Consider the following 11,201-nt stretch of genomic DNA (forward strand, 5'->3'; position numbering starts at 1 on the left):
CTCAATCGAAAGAAGGTAATCACAAGGGTGATGTATTCTCATCTTCGACTTCACCATCTGTCAGGTTTGGAGATGCACAGGATTCTTCAAACTCACTTTTTAGCAATCAGGATCCATGGAATATACACGGCTCGTACTTTCCACCGCCTAGACCTAAAAAAATTGCATTAGAGAAAGAACATTATTCTTATAAGGACCAGTTTGGTGAGAATCCAGGCAACAGTGCTGAACAGAATGTAGCAGCTCCATTGGATAATGGCCTGGCATTCAAACAGAATTTAACTTTGGAAGATGCTCGATCTGCCAAGGGTATGTAAATTGTTATGTCCCACTATATATAAATTAGCCCTATTGATGATATATTATTTTGGAGCTTGTAGCACTAACTGAGTATGCTTTGGTTTCTTAATTCAAGGATCATCCCAGGACCAACAGCTTCAAGCAGTTGCTGAAGGCGTAGCTGCTTCTGTTCTGCACTCAAGCATTCCTTCAAATCCTGAATTGCATGCCAGAGATGTTTCCTTTCTTAGAGAGATAGAGGATGGATATGTTCAAAATAGTGAAATAGATGTACAGTGTAATAGTACAGCACAGGTGACTTTGTTTATACTTGCCTTGGAATTTCAGTTTTTTTTAACCTTTTTTTTTCGGTTTTTTTTGCTACTACTACTGTGCTGCTACTACATCATTGATCTTTTACTGTTTAGGATGTAGAGAGCAAGCTTCCAGAGAAGGCAAATTTTGGTTTTCCAATTACAGATCTTGGAGCATTGCAGGTTGAATGCTGTGCTGTCAATATGTTTACTCTTTTGTGTTTTCATGCGGCCAGCTTGGCTAAGCTCAAAACCTCGTGATATGTTGCTAGGTTATAAAGAATTGTGACCTTGAAGAGCTAGTAGAATTGGGCTCTGGGACCTTTGGTACCGTATATCATGGAAAATGGAGGGGCACGGATGTTGCAATAAAGCGGATTAATGATCGGTGTTTCGCTGGAAAGCCTTCTGATTTCTGTTGTACCCCTGATAACTAAACAATCTTAGTGTACCTTGTTCATGGTTATGCTACAAGCAGAGAGCTGACTTTTGGAATGAAGCAATCAAGCTAGCTGACTTGCACCATCCAAATGTGGTAGCTTTTTATGGTGTTGTGCTTGATGGTCCAGGAGGTTCTGTTGCTACAGTAACTGAGTATATGGTTAATGGCTCTCTTAGAAATGCCTTGCAGAAGAATGAGAGGTAGTGACTTTGCATATTTTATAATTTATGTGTGCACTCTTTCTCGCTCACTTGCCCATCTATTAGTTGATTTTCCTTGATTTAGTATACGATCATTTCCAAAATGATAAGTGTTCAATGCTACTATGATTTTATCAGGAATCTTGACAAGCGCAAACGTCTTTTGATTGCTATGGACGTAGCTTTTGGTATGGAATACCTACACGGGAAAAACATAGTACACTTCGACTTGAAAAGTGACAACTTACTTGTGAATCTGCGAGATCCACACCGCCCAATATGCAAGGTTTGATTGTTTGATATTGATTTGGTTATTGTTGGTTTCATATTCTCTCATGTTGATATGTAGTAGGCATGTATTAGTTACTACAATATTTGCATTTGTGCAGGTAATGGTTAGTGAGGTAATTTCCATGTGTACCTGTGGTTTTTACCAATTCTGTGTAATGCTGTGATCAGAATGTGTCATCCTGTAACCACTGCTCTGTATTTTTTGCAAAGTTTTAAGTCTGGGGTATGATAGAGTGAGATGATGTTGGATTGCAGAGGCTTTGCTTGAAGGAGTTTGATGGAATAGATTGTGATTTTGCTACTAGAGTCTGATTTGCGGAGTTTTGATTTCTAACATAAGGAGTGTGATATTTTATGTTGACTATGAGTATAATGATGACAGAAGACACATGACTGTGTGATGTTTTTAATTAGCTGCAACTATAGTGGGAAACTTGTTAGAGATCTACAGCTTTTTCCAACTATAGCTGCAACTATGGCTGTGATCTACAGTAGAGGAGTGACTTAATACCAAAAAATAAAGGGTTTTGATTTTAGGTTGTAGTATACGTCATAGATTTGAATATGCTAGCACAACCTTACTAAGATATCTGAATATAAACCATTATCTTTTTGTGTAGGTTTGGATTTGTGGATGAGAATATCTATTAGGTAATAGTTAGCATGCACCAATGATTTGTTTTGAATTTGGATATATAGTTTAAAATTATTGAAATAGTTGTAAAGAGTTATAACTTCGTATGCAGCTTAGCTGTTAGTTAATCATCATTCAAATTGTATTTGGTAACGCAGTAATTTTGATACATAATTCCATGTCTTTTGTTCTTGTTATCCTCCTCATTTCATTTTTCTTTTTAAGCTTTGCAATCCAAGTTTGTCAAAATGAAGATATTAAAACTGTGAAGACACATTTAGTCGGTGCAAAAGCATTATGCTGGGAATCTTGAACATCAGAGCAAAACTTGATGGATGAAGTTTAGGTATTTTGATACTGCATTTGGAACATTTTGTGCCATTCTTAACAATTTGATCCCTCAGTGAAGTTAGGGTTAGGTAGTTAGCTTTCATTGCATACTAGATATAGGAGTGTTAAAAAAAACCAGTTTAACTGCACAGAAACTGAACTGAAACTGTTTTAAATAAACCATCTTTTTCAAGTAAACTGAAACTACAGTTTTTTTATAAAAACCAGTTTATTAGAAACCAGTTTTTATGGTTTAGTTTGGCTCTAAACCATGGCTCTAAACCAAATAAAACTGATTTCCACTCGTTTTTATGGTTGAGGAAAGTGGGAAAGTGGGAAGAACCACTCTCCTTATATACAACATCAAGCATCCCATACTACTCGATGTGGGACTTTGAGCACCCCATAATACCCAAGTCCCTAACAGATTCAAAAGAGCTTCCAACTTATTATTTTCATTTGTTTTTCTTCATCAATAAATCCTACAATTTCCATGATTTTAACCCTTCAAAAATAGCTTTTCTCCCCTAAGCAATCAGTTTTTAGAGGTCGGAGGAAAACAAGAGAGCTCAATTTGATAGGAGTGTTTCTTTTGAATTGGTTTTGACAGTTTTTAATATTTTCTTAAGAGGATGCTTTAAAAAAAATATATATTCTTAAGAGGAATGGGGGAACTTTCACTATCAATAGAATGTGTGACTTTCTTGAATGTCAATATTCAGTGATTTGTTCTACTAATTTTGACTTAATTGTTGGCGTGTTATTTCATTGTTTGGGCAGTTCCAATGGTGAAATTCTTGAGGCAATGCCTTGTAGAAGCTGGGGGTCCTGTGAAAGAGAGAGAGGGGGAGAGAGGGAGAGAGAGAAATGGGTTAAAACTAATTTAGCATATAAACCAGTTTAAACTAGTTTTTAAATTAAAGTTGGTTTTATTTTTATGAATTGGTTTAAACTGATGCACTACTTTATAAACTGGTTTAACCAGTTTGCTTTATGAAAAAGCTGTTTGGTTCAGTTTCTAAACCATTTAACCATTTAAAATGGTTTATTGCAGTTCAGTTTATGAAAAAACTGAACTATCAACCCCCTAACTAGATGTAACATTGCCATTCTAAAACTTCTGACGTCCAGGTCACTCTACAACTTACCATTGGGTCAAGACTTTCCCTCATGAATGATATTAAAAATAAAGGCTGAAAAATGCAAAGAGGATTCAAGGTGGTTCTTCTGATGGTGGGTCTACATATATAGTATTGGAATCAAGTATATTTTATTCCTATAGTGCCAGGTTATTGATACGAATGAAGATCTTCAAAAAGACAAAACAAATTGGATTAACTTTTTCCTTTCTCTGCACCGTATTCTTATAACGTTGTGCTCATTCTCATTTGTAATTATATTTGTTTCTTCATGATGATGGAAATCAATTGTCATTAGGTATATGATATTAATTTTGATACACTGTTAATGTGCCAGTCTTACATTTTGAATGATATGGCATTGTATGTGAGACTTAGTTATGACAATTGGAGCCCTTGTGTTGATTTGACAATACTTGATTGCACATTAGTGTAAATGATTTTTCTACTGGTCATGCAATGATGGAATTAATCCTAAATTTATGGACAATGGCTTCATGGCAGTGGCAAATTAATACTTGGTCTTGCAAGTTCCATGTTCACATATAGAACAACTGACACCATGTTTACTGAGATTTGGGATTGCTCCATTCTGCAACACTAAGTTCCATTTTTCTTAATAGTTTAGTGTCTATAGTACTTGATTTCATCTTCAATGCAGCACTATTGGCCTGAGAATAGAATATAGAATATATGTTGTGTTCACTAGCTTATTATTTATACTTTCCATCATGATACCAGGTTGGTGACCTTGGTCTATCAAAAGTGAAATGTCAGACCCTGATATCTGGGGGTGTGAGAGGAACTCTACCCTGGATGGCCCCAGAACTCTTGAATGGAAGTAACAGCCTTGTCTCAGAGAAGGTATATGTTCTAAGTTGAACTATTTATGTATTTTGATACTTACTGAATATTCTATTCTCCTAACTAGTTTGCTGTTTTAATATTTGCTCTTTCAGGTTGATGTGTTTTCATTTGGTATTGTCCTGTGGGAACTTCTCACTGGAGAAGAGCCATATGCTGACTTGCGCTATGGAGCTATCATAGGTAATCCAGTGGTTGAATCCATGCTTTAGTTTTGATTGGCCAGCTTTCAGTTATTGATTAGTGGGTTTGGAAAACATAATTCAGGGGGTATTGTGAGCAACACTTTAAGGCCTCCAGTTCCAGAAACCTGTGATCCGGAATGGCGATTACTGATGGAGCGGTGCTGGTCATCTGAGACATCAGAAAGACCAACCTTCACTGAGGTTGCCAATGAATTACGCCAGATGGCAGCCAAGGTCTCCCCCAAAGGACAAAATCAATAGCAACAACCTGGTTCATACCAGAGCCAAATGCAGAAATGATTTCTTACAATAGCAGGATGTTGAAATCCAGATTTGCATCTGATTTTCAGATCAGTGCATTCTGTAATATGTACAAGGTTTGTTAGCACTTAGTGTCAAATAGTACTTAGTGTAAGGCCTTTTAGCAGTACAGTACAGCACACTTAAACCTCAATGAGCTTTTTTGTAATGTGCCATTCTTCAGTAAAAAAAGAAAAGCGAAAGAAAAAATATTTTGAATTTTTTATTTTTTTAATCTTTTTACAGTTCTTGAAAAAAATGATGGTGACAAAGAATATAGTAGTTTGAATGATAAATGTTTTCAGATGTTTTCAGATGAATGTTATAGTTGAGTGTTGGTGCTAATTCATCACAATCTTTAGGCGTTAACCCATTCCCTTCAACTCATCCTACTTTGTTGTTTATCATGTGGTGGGAGCCACCGACAGCTTAAGATGACACAACATACATGATACCCTACCTTCCAAGCCGGCTTTATCCAATCCATTCAGTGTAGATTAATATATCAAAATCATTGTATAATTTCTTATGTATGCTTAATCATATGATATTTAATACCACTTTCGTTTTCTTTCCCACCTCTTAATTCTTATAATATTAATAGGATTATTAGGTCTTTGCGAGTGGCGGAGATGCTAATTGAATACCAATTGGCATGTACGTGACTGACACTCTAAGTGGCTTAGGCCTACTCCAGATAAGATTATTTCAATTAATTGTACTTCCACATTTTATTATCTTTTTTGGTTGCAGCTGTTTAATACAGCTGCAGCTTAATTTTCTGTGACATTTCCTTGGTTGCATCTATATATCTGTTTTCCTTATAATCATCACGTAGATATTCTTTGCAAACAACTAAAGCCTGGTGGAACATATTTTTCATATATTTGTTTTTCCTTTCAAAATATGGCTTCTTTTGAGGTAAGGCCATTGGTGGAACATGAGGAAGGATATTCCGAGGATCACCAAGAGCCTGGCAGCATGTGCGGTTCTGGATGCTTCCAGGTTTTCGAGTTGGGATGGTGGCAAAGCCACGGCGAAGGTAAAGGCTTGGCAGAGCAAAAGGAAGAGTCCTGGTTGAGATCCAGGTTGAGGAAGATGAAGGAGTTGTCAGAAGTGATTGCAGGTCCCAAGTGGAAGACATTCATTCGAAAGGTAGGTGGTTACGGCAAGAAGCAGCAGAGGAACAGGTTTCAGTATGATGAACACAGTTATGAGCTGAACTTCAACAGTGGAGTTCCGAGTGAAGACGAAGATATGCCTCCCAGTTTCTCAGCAAGGTATAGCGCTCCTTTTGCAGTTGTACGTGGCCAAACCGAACAATGATTGGAGCAGACCCGAAGTTTTATTAGATTTTATCGGTTGAACTTGTTCATTTGTTAGTCTTTTCAGCGGTAGAGTTATTCTTAATTAGTTTATTATGTAAAGACCATTCTTTTGCTCAAGATTCTTTGCTTTTCGCTTTTCTCCTTTCGCCTTGCCAATTTTCCTTTAGTAGAATGAAAGCAAAAGAAATAGGACTAGTAGCAGCGTGTCCTATCCATCGATAAGTAAGAACTAGTTTAATGACCTGTGAGTTGCACGGAATAGCTGAATAAAAAATTTGTGATCGAATATTAATAGAGGAAAACTCAAAGACCTATTCATTACAACTTAATCTAAATAAAACATGTAATATTAATTATATGTTTGTAGATTAAAGATATGTATGTTAGGTTTAAACAATATATATTACATCAACATGTAATCAAAATATACTTCTTTATTATAGACATTAAGCGCCACAAATTAAATATGACCCAAACAAATGAATATTATAAGGCTCTGGATTTTTGGAAATTTAATATGTTATGTTTAATTTATTATATTTATTTAAGATTATATTTTTAGTGATTTTTTTATATTAATTGAATATTTTTCTATTTATGATTTAAAGCTTTGGTATTTAAAAAGTAATGAGATTTTTTTACGCTTTAATTTGAATATTTTGATTTTGAATTTTATTTTATGACTTTAAAGGAAATTAATTTGATTTTCTCTAATTCTTGGATTAGGGTATTTATTTGAAAATAATTTTTAATTTGATGAATAAATAGTATTTTTTCTAAAGATAATTTTTCGAATTAAAATTAGTTTTCAATTACTATATTATCCTGATTTTTTTTATTAAAAATACCTATCCTTATCCCTTTTGATTCAAAAAGGAAACTCCAACCCTAAACTAACACTTAACCCTATCTCTTCTCCTCACTGTTGTCACCCTCATCACACAATACACAAACACACACAACTTTTTCCCCACTCGCCCATGAAAGAAAGTGAGAACAGAGAGAGCAGAAGAAGGGAGAAGAGAGATCAAGAAGAGAGAGGGAAACCGTGTAACACCCTATCACACTAAGCTTCACCCTATAGCTATGAAGCAAAGGCGATAAAGCATCACGACAGTTCTAAAGCTCCATATAATAGTATATAATCAAGAAATAGTATAACTAGAATCCCGATCAAAGGAATAAAGGATCAAAGACTCATAGAAATAGAGATACAAAGCGTGAAGCGTTCCCACACGATAACAAAATGCGTAGGCAAGATAAGAACAGAACATATAAATATACAATCTTGCATTATAGCTCTAGGATACAAGGTAGTAGCTAATAGACAAACAAAGTAATTATATATATGAGATACAAAAGATACTAGACACAGCCTGCGGAGTTTAGGCCGACTAGTTAAGAAATACAACAGAGTTTATAAGAGGCTTACTTCCTATCTCTCAAGGTTTAAAAAGCAAAATCCTCGAAGACATAATTGTGATATACAAAAGATGAGAGAAAAAATACGACAAAAGTAGAGCATAATAAAACAAAAGAGAAGCCATCCTCTGCTCTGTCACCCGCAACCTCACCGAGGTGGGTTGCAATCTGCATCTGAAAAATAACAACAATATATGATATAAGAATCGGAGGTTCTCAGTATGGTAACAGTGCCCAATAGATAAGATATAAGGTTCTAGGACACCAAAGGCAATCGTAGAACTTCACATCGATATAAATATTCAAACTTAATGAGATAAATATAAATGAAACCATAAACAGGGTGAACTAACTTAAGGGATTTCTAACGAGAACTAGTCACTGCTGTCCCACAGCCTTCACCAACCTATCCTCCATGCAATCCCATTGCCACCGCCTATCAAAGCAAGGAATCATGTAAAAGATGCATATGATGAATGTCTATCCTATTTGGCTCGTAATATCACTTGTCGATTCAATTGCCAACCTGACACATCATTTCGGATATAGCCTTTCTTGCCACGTCCTTGGGATATAGTGCCCGACTCATTTTTTGGCGCTTCCTGGTGTATAATGTCCAGCACATTTTCTTGTGCCCCATGTATATCGTGTCCGGCCGACACTTTTGGGTTATAGTGCCCGATTTCACTCTTATGGCAAGAGAGGTTATGTTAGCGGGAGACTGCCATAGTCCTCACATCTGAACGTAGGTGGAAGAATGCCACGACCCATACGTCACACCGCTATCTCGACAAGCGGGATTAACCATCGTTCTTGCCAGGCGCACAGCGACTTGCCAAATCTCAGCATATCAATTGTATATAAATCAGTCTCAGCGATCACTGCTCATAGCACAAGTCCATGGATTTTTATCATCATTAAACTCATCAACCATAATCATTTAATTCCCAAGTTTCCAAACTCATCATCAATCCGTAATTTCACAAGTTCATCATCAATACAGTACTCCGCTAATTCACCCAACTGGTCCATCCACGGTACTTCAGAAATCTAAGTTTTCGTCTTCTAAACATAACAGAAATATCTAATTCTTAAGTCATTTGACTCATCCTCAATGGCCTTAAAGTCTAATTACTAGTTAGGAGTCTTAAACATCACTTAAAGAAGTTTAGAAAGCTACAGAATGAGTTAAAATTGTAAGAAACAAATTTTCTGCAAAACAGGGGTTTCGCGTACGCAATCTTCCTATCTGCGTGCGCATGTGTGTTATTTGGCCAAGGTCGCATACATAAGCTATGTCTGCATACGTGAGTACTGAAAACAACAAAGGAGACTAGCGTCGCGTACGCATGCCCTGACAAACTTAGAAAATTTTCAAAAGCTGCAGAATTTAGATTTTCGTACCAAACTTCAAATGTGCATAACTTTTTTGTTTTAAAACATTTTTCATCTGTTCTTTGAACTTCTTAAAGATCTTGGACCCAAATTTTAATTATAAATTTCATCAGAAACAAAGGTCCGGAGACCAAGTTATGCCTTGTCAAAGTTTGTTAAAAATAAGGTTTTACCAAAATTGCCAAAGTTCTCTAGTTTTCAAAACACTCAATTCACCATCAAACCAACCATTCTCAAAATCATATATACGTAGTCCCCAATTATCTTTCAAACATTTGAAAACCTAGACCATACACTTTTCACTATATCCATTCATTCATGATTTCCAAATTCAACCTACATAATACCTAAAACTTATAATTTCCATCATAATCATTATTTGCCAATGTCTCATTATCAATACTCATCAACGACAATAATCATCATTAACCCTCACCAATAACAACAATCATCAATATTCATCATCATTATTCAACAACATTAATATTCATCATCAATATTCAACAACACCAATTTAATCCTATCCTAAGGTCCACTAGCCTAAGTTTCACGAAACATTACATATTACCTAAAGAAAATCGAAATCTTACCTTGACCGATTTCCAGCATGCACAAAACACTGAAGCAGGCACCAAGCTTAATCTGAAAGCTTCAAACTCAAGCTCCAAGTAGCTAAAACAACTCCAATAACTACCAAACCTCAATCTAACATCATATAATATACCAACATCAACACTAGGGATAACCAAAACATCAAACCACAAGGGTTTCAAAGAGACTTATCTTACCCAATGGTATTAAGGGCAAAATCCAATAATATTCCATTGCTAGATCCCACTTAAACAAACAAAATCACAAAATCTATTCAAAAACAAAACCTAAAATGCGAAAATGCATAGGGTAGAGAAATAGAGCTTGGATTTCGAGAACCTTGTTTGTCTGGAAATGACAGGCTCGATGAGAGCTATGCGTGGGCGCAAATGGCACACGCAAAGCTCCTTAGCTCAAGTTATGGCTTATAGAAGGTGATGATGAATAGTATCATGGAGCTCTCCACCCCCTTTCTCATTTCAGCGTGCCCTCACTCCCTGTGGTAAGTGCATGAGCTGAAATGTTCATTACTAACATATATATATATATATGTATATGTATATGTGTGTGTGTGTGTGTGTGTGTGTGTGTGTGTGTGTGTGTGTGTGTGTGTGTGTGTGTGTGTGTGTGTGTGTGTTGGGCCTTGAGCCCAACTTGGGTCCGGTCTAATCTGCTAGCAATTTTTTGTTCGTTTGGCTCAATTTTGGGACAAAATCTTTAGAATTAATGCCCAATTTTCAACTTTAAATATTTTTCTAAGTTTTTCTACAGTTTTTATTTTTCTCTCATGCAGTACCGGACAGACTTAAGCCACTACTACTGGCTAATTTACCTGTACGTGTTTTTACGCAATTTTTCAAAGAAAATTACATTTTTCCACTTGGAAAAATCTACCGAATCAAAATCACCTTTATATTTTCTAATTATCACTTCTAAATTATCGAACATATTCAGGAAGTTAAATTATTATTTTATATTATCTAAATGGTCAATTTAATTAAGGTTTTTACATTTTCCCCTCCTAATTAGAAATTTTGTCCCCAAAATTTGAATCGCTTGTAAACCAATGACGATAGTCGATCTCCACCTCAGATTTGAGTTTCTACATGCCTTTCACTATGTCACTTTGATCATTTGTCATTAAAAATCCGAATTACTCCACTACATCAAACAGAAATTTTCTTTTCCCTCTTTTTTCTCAAATTATCTTCCTTTAAAACAAATACCGCTTTTGTAACATTTTCCAAAACCATCAGATCAAGTTCAATCTAAACCAGTTTAATGTTAAACCTTTTTCAAAAGACTCAAAATAATTTATTCTAAAAACAATCACTTTAAATCATTATTTATTAATAAAACACTACGACAAAATCTCAAGACTTTAGGGTAGAACAACCAATCTCATTTTCTTAAACTTATTAAAAATCCTTAAATCATATCTTCTTAATTTGAATCATCCAAATAAATGAAAAAATCACTTTCGATAA

General features: G+C 35.5%; 2 protein-coding genes across 2 annotated transcripts in view; both read left to right on the forward strand.

The window, feature by feature from the left end:
* The window catches only part of LOC107479520 (uncharacterized), a gene marked incomplete in the record, with an annotated part of 8,955 nt that extends 3,681 nt beyond the window's left edge, over positions 1-5,274 (forward strand). The window contains 9 exon segments of the mRNA XM_052258333.1: positions 3-309; positions 416-594; positions 708-776; positions 866-1,013; positions 1,076-1,235; positions 1,374-1,521; positions 4,371-4,493; positions 4,589-4,676; positions 4,761-5,274. Coding sequence (XP_052114293.1) covers positions 3-309; positions 416-594; positions 708-776; positions 866-1,013; positions 1,076-1,235; positions 1,374-1,521; positions 4,371-4,493; positions 4,589-4,676; positions 4,761-4,939 — 1,401 coding nt within the window.
* A 146-nt stretch (positions 5,275-5,420) lies between these two features.
* Positions 5,421-6,423, forward strand: LOC107479513 (uncharacterized). The gene has a single exon (XM_016099641.3). It carries the CDS (start codon positions 5,885-5,887, stop codon positions 6,302-6,304), a length of 420 nt encoding a protein of 139 aa, XP_015955127.1. The 5' UTR covers positions 5,421-5,884; the 3' UTR covers positions 6,305-6,423.
* The last annotated feature ends 4,778 nt before the right edge of the window (positions 6,424-11,201 follow it).

Source organism: Arachis duranensis, chromosome 3 (genome assembly GCF_000817695.3).
Source record: "Arachis duranensis cultivar V14167 chromosome 3, aradu.V14167.gnm2.J7QH, whole genome shotgun sequence".
NCBI classification, from domain to species: Eukaryota; Viridiplantae; Streptophyta; class Magnoliopsida; order Fabales; family Fabaceae; genus Arachis; species Arachis duranensis.